We start from the raw sequence: 16,457 nt of genomic DNA, 5'->3' as shown, positions 1-16,457 counted from the left end.
AGCATATCATGGAAATGAGCCGGAATGCTCTGTGCGTTTATATGGACTACATTCAGATTCCCGGGAACACCAGAAAACTGCGACTCGAGGGTTTCACTTAAAGACGGAATGCTAGTAAAACTATCATTACTCGAAGCTGATAAAAAGGTTTCATCGTCACTAATCGGGTAAGCAAGGGACATATAATTATATTTGTATGTATATATATCATAAACAATATGAATATATTTAATAGTAGAATAACTATAATAACTAAATAAAATATACAAAACCAAACAAAAAGTCCACCCGCCGGTTCTGTGTTACAATTCTAGTGAAATATGTACATATCAATAGTTTAAATTAAAAAGAGGGTAGGACTGCCTCACGGCAACACGAAACTGTTAAACTTAATATGTAAAATATAATGACTATGGAAATACCTATTCCTTGAAATTTCTTTAAAATCTTCTAAAATTCTCCTTGCTGTCCTCTATTCCCCCAACTTACGCATCGACTATTTCAGCTCTCTTGATTCCACTTTGAGTGAACTTTGCCCTATTTACAAACATATCATCATCATGGGCGACTTTAACACATGTCTTCTTAAAAATGATTCACGTTCTACCAGACTTACTTCTCTCCTTTCTTCTTATGATCTGCATGTCTTACCTCTCTCTACTACTCACTTTGCTCCCAACTGTTCTCCTTCTCTATTGAGACCTTGCGATTGTGTCTTCCCTTGACAATGTTGCACGGCACGGTCAACTTACGGCAACCTTCTCTTACCACGATCTAATATATCTATCTTATCGTGTTCGCACTCCTAAGCCTAAGCCACAGTATTTGTATTTGCGAAATTACAATGCGATAGACATTGAAGCTCTGCAGGCCGACGCTGCCGCACTTGACTGGTCACCAGTCTCTGATAGCGCCGGTACGGATCAAAAAGTGTCCTGCTTTAACTCGATGGTCCTTGGTTTAATAGACAAGCATGCACCTATCCGCCGTATTAAAATAAAACATAAGCCAGCTCCGTGGATAACAGCTGAAGTTAAAGCTCTTATGGCCCGCAGAGACAGAGCGAAGAATAAACTCAAGGGCAGGCCGTCTGATGTGAACCTCGAATACTATAGGGCTCTGCGCAATCGTTGCAGTCGTCTGTGTAGAGATGCTAAAAGGCGCTACTTCCACGAATCACTTATCAACCGTAGTTCCTCCGAGGCTTGGAAATTTCTTAAATCCGTTGGTATCGGCAAATCTCCCATACATACCTGTACAGTCATGGATCTAAATGAATTAAACCTCTCTCTTTCTCAACCGCCTATCCATTTAGATCCAAATGTCAAAACTGTTACTCTCACTGAGCTTCAGAACTTGCCGGCACCAAACTGTCCCTCCTTTTCTTTTAGTCCTGTTTCTGAGCCTGACGTTGAAAAATCGCTTCTTGCTATTACCTCCAATGCAATTGGCTGTGATAATGTGTGCTCGAGAATGATCCGTCTCATCCTTCCCCACCTACTCACGATCCTAACTCACATTTTTAATCATTCCTTATATACTTGTAATTTCCCATCCGCCTGGAAGCAGGCACATATCTTACCTTTACCCAAGATCCCTAACCCCTCTCTATCATCTCATTTCAGACCCATTTCCATTCTCCCTTACCTCTCCAAGGTTCTCGAGCATATCGTTCACAGGCAGATCACCGGTTTTTTAACGTCAAATTCTCTTATTTCTTCTTTCCAATCTGGTTTTCGTTCTGGCCATCGTACCATTGTTGAAGGTGACTGACGACATCCGCTGGGCAATGGAGAAAAAGATGATGACGGTCCTTGTCCTTCTTGACTTCAGCAGTGCCTTCAACTCGGTAGATTTTGATGTGCTACTTGGCATCCTAAAATCCCTAAATTTCTCTTCTACATCCCTAGCATGGTTAGATTCTTACCTTCGGGGTCGCTCGCAGTGTGTTCGCCTTGAAGAGTCTTACTCTGATTGGTGCGAACTCACGGCGGGTGTTCCCCAGGGTGGCGTCCTTTCTCCTCTTCTCTTCTCTATTTTCATCAACTCTGGAACTAGAGTAATTTCTTCCCACTTCCATCTTTATGCAGACGACTTACAGCTGTATCGCCACTTTCCAGCTGCTGAGGCAGACTCTGCAGTAGTATATGATTGGGCATTCTGGACCACTTTTCACTCGGCGAAACAAGTTCGCCATCGCGGTGGTCCAGAATGCCCAATCGGCAATGGTCGACTCGATCAATGATATTAACGCAAAAGAGAACTTAATAATAAAACGGTCAACTCGGTTTTAGCTATAGATGTTTTTGTCTGTCGATCTGAATTGTTATGTATCTCGAGTTTGATCGAATGCAATTAACCATCGCTTACAACACGGTGATGGTAAAAAGCGCAATGCGTTCGTGAATATAACATGTTAGCTTTTGATATCGTACAACGTACGTTCTGTTATTGAATCGTGTTCTAGCGAGACAATTACATACTATAGAATGTGTGCGACTGTGTATCGTCATAAACACTATATACTATTTAATTGAGTCTGTATGAGAAGTGTTTGTCAAATTATGTACGTGTAATAGGATAGGGAAATAAAAAAAAACATTCATTGAAATAAAACCATATTATTCATTTGTCATAAAACATGGGTTTTTCGGGAAACAAAACATCTGCGGAACGTACAAACTCCTGTAGTTTTCGCCACTGCGGAGAATCTATGTCGGTCTGTACCTTGATTCGTACGATTGCCTTCTTCCACAACTCCAGCGAATCGGTGTTGCGCGCGTCGTCAGCTCGGTATACCTTGCAGTCGATGTAGTACTCACCATCGGTGCGAGCTGTGCGTCGCTCGCACCCGTTAGCCACTCTGTACACGAACAGCGACGACAGGCATGACGAAGGCCCGACTTCCTCGCCTGTCTCGCGGCTTTGGCTGATACCGAATATATCCCTATCACTAGTAGCTTTTTTACTGAAAATAAATAAACTTTCGTTAATTTACTAATTACAAACTCAACAATATTGACAAGAATAATTATCATTGGTATTAATTAGGGTTTTCGCTTAAAGAATAATTATTTAAGAAATACTTATTGCTACTCCAATTTTGTAAATGGTAAAAGTAGTAAACATGTAAAATAATATGCAATTTACCTGGGACGGGCTGATTTTGATTTGCGTTTTCCATTGTTTTCTGTGGATTTATGATTAGTTTTCGTTTTTGGTTCAATGGTTGTTGGTGATTGATAGTATGAACCCTCAGAATCGGACCTGAAAGAAGATGTTAGTACAACCTTTAATCAAATTAATATTATAAATGTGAAAGTTTATGAGGATAGTTGGATGGATGTCTGTATCCTTCACACATAAACTACTTACAAACCACGTCAAAAGCTGTATTAACACTAGTTTAACAAAGTTAACAGTACTTAGTATTAACACTAATATAATATAAATTAATAAGTCGACGGTGATTATAGAGTTTTGAATATATCTACTTACATTATTTCCTTGGCTTGCTTTGAACTTACTCAACTTCAAGTCGTTAGCAGCGCAGGCCGGCGCGGTGCGATGATTTTCTTCAACTGTCGTTGTTAAAAGCGGTTGACGACACTGACTGTACTGACTGAGTACAACAATTTACCGATCGCGGATCACGATTGAATGTTCATGATGAAAAACTTAGTGATTTATAAGGCAGCAAATGCCTAAAATGAAAGTAACTAAAGTAGAGTCAATTGTTGATGCATCAAAATCACTTAGGGTTTACACACCGTTTCATACAATTTTCATACATTGAGTATTAGATAAGCAGCGCAATGACAGCCCTATGTTAAATAGCTGATTAATAAAGTTGCATTAGATTGCATCGTTGCCTGCACGTGTACACATTTCGCAATAATATCGGAAACGCTGAAAGTTGATCTGTTATTACGAAACGTTAACGTTGTGGAATATTCCACAAATAAAAATATGTTTTATTTCGGTGGACGAATGATACTTCTAAATATGTATCATTCAAAGTTTAATATTGAAATCGCGTGCATTAAACAGGTAATTATTATTTTAATATTTCATTTTTGATAAAATTATTGTGTTACTTATCATAGATTTGTGATTTAAATAACAATATTTTATTTTAATTTTTTCAGATACTCATGAAACACAAATTACAATTATATGAAGGTTTACTATTAAGGAAAATATTTCGAAGCTACGTAATTTTAATCTGATAACTTCTCCAAGTGTATTAGGACACATAATTCTCAGGTAAATATAACATTAAGAACCCTTAACTTTAAGTGTTTGTTGAAATATCAATCTAAGTTCATATCTAATAATTCTTTGCATCTTATTTTTTCAGACTATGGGCAGTACATTCAAAACTGGAAAAGCTACAGATGAGAAACGAGAGCTACAACTAATCAAGATTTTTATTTCCGGTGCTGGTTCTAATGCATATTTGAGGCTGTAAATCTGTATGAAAGGTATATTTATGCACAACATATTAAGATATACGTTTTTAGTATTATTACGTCTATCTCAACGCTATAAAAAAACGTTAATCTTTGTCTATCAATACTGATTTGGACATTCATACTGAAATTGCAATGCCTTACTGCACAGAGTGTCATGTATCTGTAGATAATCGTCAGTGGTCTGGTCATTTACGAAGTAATGTACATAAAAATAATAGCATAGCTCCTTTAAGCAGTAATGTAAAAATAATTAAGTCCTCTTTTAAAGGACGTATTGTTAGTTATAGGATTATTGCAACTGAGGAGTTAGCCCATACATTTCCAGAGAGCTTTTTAATAAAAATCCGAGAGCAAGTCAAGGATCTGATAGACCTAGCACTAAAAAGACATACATCTGTTAAAGTTAACTTTGAACTATTTTCGACTTTTCTATTGTTCAAAAACGATCATCAAGAAATACAATCATTTGCTACAAGAAATTTTATTTTAATTTAAATTACGATTTCGATACAATTTTTAAATCAACAATTTCATTACTTCTTAGAAATGTAGAAGAGTTTCAGGAAAGAGATAGCGGTTGGACATTTTTGAATAACTCCTATTTTGAAATAAATATTAATAAATACCAGCCTCTCAGTGGATCCAAATATATTCCCTTACCGAATTTTATAAAAAATAAAAAAGCTTGCTTGAATATTAAGAACAACGACAAGTTTTGCTTTCTATGGTGTGTTGTGGCTGCTTTGTATCCCGCAACCAAGCATGTCGATAGGGTTTCATCATATCCTCGTTTTGAGGATGTTTTAAATGTTAATGATTTGTCATTTCCCATCACGTTCACGGACATTACCAATTTTGAAAAAAATAATCGCCATATAAATATTTATGTATATGGATTGAAAAATAATAAGACTGTTGTAGGACCCTTATATAAATCTATAAATGAAAAATCTAGGAGCATCCACTTATTGTATTTAGAAAACGATAAAAATTCCCATTACTGTCTTATTAAGAATTTACCTCGATTAGTTCGAACTCAAATTTCTAAACATCATGGTAAATTATATTATTGCGAATCTTGTTTATTGTTTTTTCCTACGCATAATCAACTTGAAACACATCTGTGTGGAGGGGTTGTCACAATTTTGCCCGACAAGGGATCAGTACTAATGTTTAAAAATTTTCAAAGAAAACAAGACATTCCGTTCGTTATTTATGCCGATTTCGAAACACTGCTAGTACCGATTTCCAGCAATGAATTTGACACTGCTAATACAACTTATACCCAGCGACACACCCCTGCCGCTTTTGGTTATAACATTGTATCTTCCTTTAATGATTACAATAATAAACGATATAGAAGTTATCGCGGTGAGGATTGTGTTGCAAAATTTATAGAGTTTCTTACTCAGGATGTAATTGAAATATATAAAATACTAACTAAAATCAAGCCTATGATATTTACTGATAAAAATGCTGAGGATTTCAGGAATTCATTTAAGTGCCATATATGTGAAAACTTGCTGTTATCTGACAGAGTTAGAGATCACTGTCACATAACAGGCAAGTACCGTGGTGCAGCTCATCGACATTGCAACCTACAACATAAAGTACCTAAATTCATACCGATATTTTTTCATAACTTATCAGGGTATGACTGTCATTTGTTTGTAAAAAAATTAGGTGAAATACCCGGTCAAATAAAAATTATACCCAAGACCAAAGAAAAATATATATCATTTTCAAAGTTTATTCCTGTCGCAGATAACGAATATGTACAATTAAGATTTCTCGATTCTTTTAATTTTTTAGGAACTAGTTTAGACAGACTTGCTAAAACAATGCAGACAGAAGATTTTATTAATCTACGAACTCATTTCCCTGATAATAATCACTTTAGTTTGCTAACACGAAAAGGTATTTATCCATACGAATATATGACAAATTGGAAATGTTACGAACAAAGAACGCTCCCGCTAAAGTGTTACTTTTACAATTCTTTGACGAACGATGACATCAGTGATGATGATTATTATCATGCTAAAACCGTCTGGAATTGTTTTAATATAAATAATTTAGGAGAATACACTGATTTGTACTTAAAAACAGATGTACTTTTACTAACAGATATATTTCAAAATTTTAGAAAAACTTGTAAACAATATTATAAACTCGACCCAGCGTTTTATATAACAACTCCTAGTTTATCTTTCGATGCGATGTTACTTAAAACAGGTATCCAATTAGAATTGTTGACCGACTCGGCAATTGTTAAAATGATTCAGGATGGTATTAGGGGAGGTTTGTGTATGTGCTCGCGTCGGTACGCAAGAGCCAATCATAAATATATGCCTGAATATAATGCTCTAAAGCCAGATTGTTTCATAGCCTATCTAGACTGTAATAATTTATATGGATATAGTATGTGTCAGTATTTGCCTTATTCTAGTTTTAGATTTCTTAATGATACCGAATTAATTCATTTAAACGTTCAAAATATTGAAGATAATGCCGATTGGGGCTATATTTTAGAAGTTGATCTTTTATATCCTTATCATTTACACAATTACCATAATGACTTGCCTTTTTGTCCCGAAAAATGCATTCCTCCAGGTGGTAAAACAAAAAAACTTATCGCAAATTTATACAATAAATACAATTATGTTATACACTATGTTCATTTAAAAAAGTGTCTAGAGCATGGCTTAGTATTACGTAAGATTCACAGAGCTATTACTTTTAAACAAAGTCCTTATTTAAAACAGTATATAGAATTAAACACACAACTCCGACAGAAGGCAAAAAGTACATTCGAACAAGACTTTTTTAAATTATTAAACAACAGTGTCTTTGGTAAAACGTTAGAAAATACTGAAAAGAGAGTCATCGTACATTTAGTTAATCAATGGAGTGATAAAAGAAATAAAACCAACAAATCAATATCCGCTGAGAGGCTTATAGCTAATCCTTATTTTCATAGTTCCACAATACTGGCTGAAAATTTAGTTGCTATACAAATGAAACCAGATCAAATTATCTTAGATAAACCTATTTACATAGGTTTCACAGTCTTAGACCTTTCCAAGTCGCATATGTATAATTTTCATTACAATGTTATTAAACCTTTTTATCATGATCGAGTACACCTATGTTATACAGATACCGATTCTTTTGTGTATGAAATATACACCAACGATTTTTATTGTGATTTGAAGCATCATTTTTTGCAATTCTTCGATAGCAGTAACTATGATGATGAGAACGAATTTGCAATACCGCTAATCAATAAAAAAATCCCAGGTATTTTTAAAGATGAAATGGGAGGTAAATATATCTCTGATTTCGTTGGGTTGAGGTCAAAGCTCTATTCCTTAAAAACTTCAAATACAGTTATCAAAAAAGCAAAGGGAATTAAATCATATGTACTGCGGGACTTAGATATTACAGACTATCAAAACATTTTATTGGATGGTGGAGTTATTCGCAGAAAAAATATTATGTTTAAATCATTGAGACATGAAATCTTTACTCAAAGTGTTAATAAAATTGTGCTATCTAGTAACGATGATAAACGAATCATTTTGAAAGATAAAATAGCAACGAAAGCCTGGGGTCACTCTTGTATGTTAGGTAAACAATAGTGAAAATTAAATACTATGATTATATAATTGTTAATTTCTAAAAGTAATGATAAAATTACGAATAATCTTATGTAACATTTTTTTAGTTAAGTAAATAATTGTATTAGTGTTAATTAGCATTATAGGTATTATTTAGCTTTAGTTTTTAGAAGTAAATAAAGTTTGTATGTAATAAATGTGTTCATATTATCTCAATTTACTTGTTTTATTTGTTAGCACATAAAAACCTTTATTCTTTTTAAAAATGTGAATGCAGATTTGGTATGAAGATGAAAAAATTGAAATAAGAAAGTTTTAGGAATTCGAACCCAAAACCTTCCACGTAGAAGTCCGATAAAATTTCATCACATTACTATTTTAGTAAAATAATCAAGCATAATATTATAACAAGTTAATACACATAGTTCTAATGTAATAGGATACTGCACACCGTCACATAACAAAATGCATGGTTTACATATTTAGATGTCGCAATCCCACCTATATTGTATTGCGTGATGATATTTAATTATCAATAAACTAATTTCTTCACGTGGGTCTGCTAGTTTACAATAATTTTGTTATTTGTTAGACATTATCCACTCTAGATACTCGTACTGCGTGACACACCTTATTCTAAGCATGTCTTCGGTAAGTAAATGATGTTAATTAATTAAAATATGTTTGTTTATTATTATATTAAATTTTGTGGTTAGACTTATAGCGCAGTGAGTTAAGTGATCACTGCGCCGCTTTGTACTCCGTCGAGTGTTGTGCATTTGATCCACATAGAAATAGAATTTTAATGGTCTCAAAATTATTATTTATCTGAGTCTGAGTGTTATTTGTATTCATTAATTGATTATTTATAACTAGTTGTGGTATTTACATCAGGCGCAGTTGTTTTAAGTAACCTAATTTAATCTTTGTTTCAGATAGCAGGATCTGACATTGCGTTTAGTCAATACGCTCAGGATCCTTATGAAGAGTTTAATGAGATACTCCGATGCGAACGCGAGGCTAGCAATCAGGTTCCGAAGGAAAAGAAGTCTATGCCTCGTCGCAGGGAAAAATCTAAGAAACATAATTCGACTCAATCTTTTGTCATGAGCAAGCATCATCGGCGGGGCAGTAAATTAATAAAAATTATAGTGATCGACCTGTGTAACAATTCTCCAGACAGCGATAGTGACAGTAATAGTGATAATGTTATCCTACAAGCACAATACGTGGTCAAAGACGCGGTTGACTTTATTATGGACGAAACGGAGTCATTAGTGAAAAAAATATCGAAATCGTTAATCGATAGTGATTTTTAATAGCTTTGTGCTTATCGTAATAGTTAAATTAGGACACATTAGTTTAAGTTATTTTTTAATCTCTAATGTTTTTATACTTTAATATTGCATGTCTTTGTATTTTAATGTTATTTGTATACTACTATTCTACTCAAAAAAATAAAAGCATGTTTTCTGCATAAAAATGGTTTATTATTTAACATCCTTATTACATACATACATATCTAACTTACAAACTTTAACAATTACCACTTTAAAAACTTTTTTATACATAATACATTTTTAAGAGCACAATGTTTTAAATGATGATTACAATTTAAATTAGTTTTGCTATCACAGTACTTTTTAGCTAACTCAGAAAGTTTGGGACAATTTCCTTCGTGAAGCTCTAATACATTACAGTTCATACATATGTCCTTTATCCACTTTACTTTTTCTAAACCTTTTACATAGATATTCATGTTTTCTAAGTATGGTACGATCATGCGTTGGAATTCTCTATAATCAATATAGCCTTCGCTCCAACGTAGACCCATATTTTTTTCCAACCACTCGACTTGTCTCTTTTCATCTCTTGTTAAGTATGTGAACTGGTACGGTGGTTTAATTAAAAACGTTTGTGTATATTCACGTGTGGCAAAGCTAACTCCTTTATTATAAAGTTATTGTAGAGATCCTTAAATCCTTGTACATCTAATATCATACTATTAGGATTCATGATATTTTCCTTACAATATTACTCAAAGGTTTATACTCAATTATACAATCGTTTAATATAAGACAGTATGCACAGGTTTGATCGGGTATGTCCAATTCACTCTCGATTTCAACTCTCACATCCACCACAGGACCGGTTTTAAGGTTTTCTGATTGTCTGGAACAATCAACTACAAATAGCGGGGCTAGGTCCTTAAATTGTTTCTCACTTAGTAAGGGTTCCGAGCGCCTGCCGTAATACGACTGTTGAAATCGTGTGTATTGCTCGTATATTAGTGCAATTTTGTTATTTGTAAAACTAGCGTTTAAATTTTCATATGGAAAGTATGTTGAATTGAGATACACTTTAACGTCACGAATATAACAGTGATCAACTGGGACATGTCCGCACTTGCATTGTTTTTTCTATTTGTTTGTAAACCAATAATTATATATCTTGGTTTCTCTATTTGCGATGAAGTTTTAATAGACCAGGTGTGTTTTGTAGTTTTAGGTAAAGCTGGATATTCGTACAGATCCCAATTTCTGAAAATCATTTGGAGCGGACGATCTCTTTCTAACAGTTTTAATAAATTTATCTTTTCTTTATCTGATACTTTAACGTGTGGTACTCGCCATATAATTTTATTGATTTGGACGTCATCTATAATTTCCCCGGTGTTGAGTTTCACAGCATTTAGGTTAGTGTTACTACGCAACAATATTAGTTCGTGCTTACTGTTTATCACCACTTTCTTAAAATCTTCAGCAAAACCCATGATATTACAAAGAGGTATGGATGCGGAGAAGTTACCTCCGTTAATATTTTTTGTACCTTCTATATTCCAGCCCCAAGCATTAGATATCTTTGATTCATTTTCATTCATCGAAATTAATGACTTCATGGTGGTAGTAACGCCAACATTTTTTATTTTATCAATCTCTACTCCATTCAGTTCGTACCTTATATCTTGAAATAAGTAAAGGAGAGCATTATTCGTAAATTGAACACTAGACGCCTTGTCTTTTGAGTCCTTTTTGCTAACAATCACAGTTCCTTCCAAATACAGAGTGCTAGCAGATGGTAGTACATATAGGTCCTGTTGGTTGATGGGTATGCGAATTTCATCGTTTCTATTAAAACTTGTTACGTAGGGTTTGTAGGAGTGAAATTCAATTCCTTCAACAGTATTGTCGTAAGTCGGAGCGGATAGTACGTCTAAAATATTCATTTTAACAAACCGATAGCTTTCAGGAATGCCTTATTATTATCGGTCAATTTTTTTTTTTTATTAGAGCGAGCTCTTATTTTCTTGGTGCTAAATTGGCACTGATATTTTTGACCTGGGGATGCTCATATTTATTGTAGTCAATCATTTTTTCGTCTAAGATGTAAATATAGCTGTACTTCTTCACACGTAAATTTAATAAACGATTGTTAATATCTAACAGTCTGATATGTATACAGCTTATGTTGTTTTGATTGATTGGAAAGTATATGCGTTCTTCGGATTTCTATGATCCTATATCCAGGCGGCACATTGAGTGCAATTCATGAATAATGTGACTCGGTTCTCCGTTTATGTAGGATCACTTATGATATCACATTCGATCCGGACACGGTCGTAGGTAAAATGTTGACAGGAAACTGTGACATTGCATTTATTCCTTTTAATATCTGCTATCAAACCTAGCAAACGTCTAAAGGTGTTTTCTTTTTCAAAGTCGATGTCTTTCGTACAGTGTATAGTAGTTTTTAAAGTATTTTATTGCAGTGTAGTTTAATTGATGCGCCTTTTATCTCAGATTTTAAATAATCCTAATATCTTGCAATCATAGGTTCCTCCGGTATTTCAATGATTCGGATCCACAGTAAAACTTGTTATTCGTTTCATCAATGTTTGGAATAGAATTAAATGTTGAGAAATGCAATAATGCACACTCATACTGTCCATTAGTTGTAACGTATTAGGATAGTACGTGGACAAGGTAGATGAGTTCCGGTTATCGATAAAGTGAGTGAATCATGCAAATGATTGAAATGAAAGAAATAAATTGATTTTATACATATTTATTCCAAAATTTCCATAGATATTCTAAACTAATGACCACAATTCACCGTATTAAACTTTGATATCTTTGTAGTTGTAGTAAACAGTACAATTCTTAAATATCGCATTAATTCTAATGGAGTTTCAAGTCCCCATAACTATCAAGTATTCACAATAGTTAGTATTTTAAATAAGCTACCCATGCGTTCTTCATTTATAGAGTCATCTAAGTTACAATACACATTCAATCTGTTTTGGCTTTCTTGGCAATCGATCCTTCATGTATACTCCTCGAAAGTGTGGGATGTCTCGTGCATGTTCTTGGATGTCTATATTAGACAGTGGCCGATTAGGTAGCTTTGGGATGATCAATGAATAATCCTTGCCCATTTTTATGCGGTTTAATGTATAAACCTTTACCTAATGCTAAAGCCTCCATAGTCTTATTATGACGTTCTGTTTCTCGCAAATTTTGTTGGGCTGATTTGTAATCATTAACGGTTTTTGCAATACCCGCTGCACCACCAGCTAAAGTACCCAAAGCTGATAAGCCAGCAAAAATTGGAATTAAAGGCAAAATACCTCCAGTCTTTGGTATGGGTATGATTCGTGGTACCTGAATTTTCTGCATTTTTGGAAATATCTTTTTTGCTGCTAAGTAAGCAGCATTATTAAAGCTTTGCTATCTTTGGTTTAAATTTCTTAATTTTTGATTTTATTTTTGATACAAAATTATGAAACGTTTTAACACCTGCACCGGACTTTAGTTTCGCTTTCATAATTTTGCTTACCAGCCATGAACTAAGTTTTTCACCTTTCCCAGCATCCTTTGATTTAAGTCTTTGTTTTGCCATATTTATTAGTTGTAAATCAGCTTTGTGACGATGTGATAAGTCTGTGTGGTTAGCGTATGCAATGTCGTGGTGCATACAAGCTTCATCCAACTTATTAATACCTCGGTCACCGCGTAATAAGCGTTTCTGGAGTTTTGTTCCTGGTCCGCAATAATTATAGCCAGGCAAATGAAGTTCGAATGGTAAATGTTCTATTAAACTATTTACTAGTCCACCACCTTGCATTGTACAAAGCGCAATGGATAAATAATGACAAAGAATTGATTATATACTTATTAACTCAATCTACTAATGCACTTTTGTCAATCCAACTATTTTCGTTATTGCTAAGACCCAACCATTTCACGTAAAGTCTCCGGCCTTTCTTTTTTAAAATTTTCTCTACCAAATAAACACCAGGAAAGTTTGATTTTTGAAGTTCTTGTTCATAAAAGGTTCCTAATATAGCTTGCTTATGTTGATCTTCTAAATGGTATGTCACTGGTATTGTATTATTAATCTTCTTAACAGTAAAAAGTTCTGTTGACCAATTAGGAGTATAGCCTTTTTCAAAATTGTGTTTGTATTTGCTGATACGAACATAATCACCAATTTTAAACTTATTTTTACATGGAACAGATATATGTTTATGTGCTTTCAAAATATTTTCTTTTACTACTAGCTCATTAGACTTGTTTACATCGATTGGTTTTAATTTAATAGTTCGATGTTTTGTGTTGTTATACGATTCCAGAGTAAGTTCTAGTGGTTCACCCAACCACTTATAGTTTCCATTAAGGCTAAAATATTTGTATAATTTATTTTTTATGGTTTTAATTAGTCGTTCAACAATTGATGCTTTTTTGCTAGAAAACGATGAGTAATGGTTAATTTTGTAAGTTTTCATAAGCGTTTGAAATGTGATATTATAAAACTCTGTCCCCATGTCAGTTTGTAAATTATTAGGCTTTCGATGACTGTTAAGTAATATTCTTTCAAATGCTTGAGAGACATCAAGTTTATTTTTAGATTTTAACGGCTGCGTCCAAGCATATTTTGAGAAGCAATCGATCACTATTAAAATGTAATTATAGCCTTTGTTATATTTCCTTAGATTTTGCATATCCATCAGATCAGCTTGCCACAGATCGTCAATATTTTTTAAAACAACAGAACGTCGAAGGAAATTTCTTCGTGCAGTTTTGTGTATTTCGTTTACAATTTGCTGTTTTGACATGATTTACAGTTTTTTAAGCAATTTATCAACATCTGCTTTAGTATAAAACTTATCTTCAAAATGAATTAAAGCCTCAGGTATCTTTGCTTTTAAAGTAGCTTGAACAGTCTTTTGTGCATCTAACGTGAGCTGAGAACGTAATGCGCCAATTAGTTTATTCAATTCGTGTATCGTATTAGCACTTATTCGATCTACGTAATCCTTGTTCACGGCATCGTCTCCATCTACGGGAGATCGGATTCCCCGGAGCCTTGTCGATTTTAAATCAAAATGACCGCTTTCCGATTTTATTAAAGCGTTATCATTAAATTCAAATAAATCTGATAAACGCAATCTTTTGTGAATAAAATGACCGAATTTGTCTACATTCATCTTTAAGGTGTACTGTTTTGAAAGGTTCACAGTAAAATGAAACACGGACGTTTTATGTATTAATTATATTGCTTTCACGTAATTCTTCTATTATAGATATAATTTCGTTGTTTACTCCAGTGTTACCAGCATCTTGAGACGCAATTAACAATTTTAGCCGATCCACCAATTCATTAGGATCATCCCAATATATAAAATCTACATTTTTCTTCCACATTTTTGTTAAGGGTAGTCCTTTCCCTTGAGATTGTAGAAAAAGTGGTTTAATAATTTGTAAATATTTTAGACCCTTATTACTTTTTATCGGTTTACTTGGATCATAATCTCGACGATGTGCGTTAGTATCAAGCAGCATTGATTTATAATGTTGCTTATCACTCTCTGTGACTAAACTCAAATCTACATTCTTTTTCAGAAGCAACTGTTTCAAACCAGGCGTACTTCGATATTTGCGGTCTGCCACAACGATATTTTCGTCATTGATAATTATGCGAGCAGAACCCAACATCAACTTTCCATGTTCGTACCTAACTCCAAATGGAACATCTGCAAATTCCTCGGGAGAAATTGACCAAGATGTTGTGTTACAATCTTGTTTCTTATCAACCAGTGATTTATAGGAGCAGTCACTATTGTCCTCAGAATCAGAATCGTCTGTATCACTGCTTTCTTTATCACTAAGAACTTCTTTTTCAAAAGTTTTATCAATAAATGGAACTTCAATTTCATCTTGTTCTATATTTTGTGGAACAGATTGTTTACTGACATTGGCAATCATGTTTAAAGGTTCTGTCACAGGCTTGAAAACTGATTCCAGCGCTTCTTTATTATTTATTTCAATATCCTTCATTTTTTTAACTTTTTTCTTCACGGCTTCTGTGGCTTCGACGATTTGTCTTTTCAAAGATTTTTCCATATTGATGAATTAGATCGTGCTTGATTAAGTATTCCAGGTAGAATAATTAGAAAAGCTTTGGTAACGGATTTAAATAACTATGATTTAATCAAAAACTACAAAACTGTCAAATTTATTTCTATAACAGCCTTTATTTTTTGAGCAATCTTTATTAATCACAACAAAATTAAAAGGTTCGTTCCATATTTTAGAACACATTTGACGAAATTCAACCCATGACATATCAGTGTTGACATGTTCTTCGTATATGTGCTTTAAATTAATTTCATCTTGTTTAAAAAGTATGATCAAGTTTGCGTTATCCCTTATTAATTGTTTAGGAATTTTACTATACGTTTGATTCAAATAAAAACAATCAATATATTTATGTCTTCCCATTGCAAAGTAATCACGCATGTTGTTTTGATTTTCACAAGCAACGTCATCAAATATAATCACAGAGTCAGGTTTTGCGTCTTGAACTCTTAGTATTTCGTCATGTTCCTGATATTTCTGAAACGAAACCCCTGGCACTCGTTGCAATACTTTTTCTAAAAATATGTACTTGGGTTGGTACAGGGTTTTTGAATAAATATATACATTTCGAAATCTTAAACCATTTTTGTGTATAAGAAGACTAATAAGTAAATTAGTTTTTCCACAATTTGACGGTCCGCAAATTATACAGCGTACTGAATTAGGCAACAATTCACTATGACGGAAATCAGTTTTACAAAATTCATCATGTATTATATTAACATTCAACGATTGTGGTTGTTTTACAAATTTCATGATTACTGTGTGAAACAGTTCGATTAATAATGACATATATATTTTTTACATGAATATTTATAAACCGCACCATTGTTGACTGGTATTGATCGAGTCGACCATTGACGATTGGGCATTCTGGACCACCGCGATGGCGAACTTGTTTCGCCGAGCGAAAAGTGGTCCAGAATGCCCAATCATATACTACT

General features: G+C 33.7%; 1 protein-coding gene across 1 annotated transcript; it reads right to left on the bottom strand.

Moving 5' to 3' along the window:
- Window positions 1-234: 234 nt before the first annotated feature.
- Window positions 235-4,057, bottom strand: LOC113508229. The gene is made up of 3 exons (XM_026891186.1): window positions 3,499-4,057; window positions 3,151-3,267; window positions 235-2,968 (listed from the first exon to the last, which is right to left on the bottom strand). Coding segments are annotated over exons 1-3 (462 nt in total). The 5' UTR covers window positions 3,501-4,057; the 3' UTR covers window positions 235-2,625.
- Window positions 4,058-16,457: the final 12,400 nt, after the last annotated feature.

The sequence above is a fragment of the Trichoplusia ni genome, unplaced genomic scaffold (genome assembly GCF_003590095.1).
Source record: "Trichoplusia ni isolate ovarian cell line Hi5 unplaced genomic scaffold, tn1 tig00004145, whole genome shotgun sequence".
Taxonomy (NCBI): Eukaryota; Metazoa; Arthropoda; class Insecta; order Lepidoptera; family Noctuidae; genus Trichoplusia; species Trichoplusia ni.
This window is presented reverse-complemented; position numbering and strand designations above follow the sequence as displayed.

Coding starts and splice junctions, on each gene's coding strand:
- LOC113508229 (XM_026891186.1), bottom strand. Junction 2,969..3,150: donor TCAAAATCAGCCCGTCCCAG/GTAAATTGCATA, acceptor ATTTATTTTCAG/TAAAAAAGCTACTAGTGATA.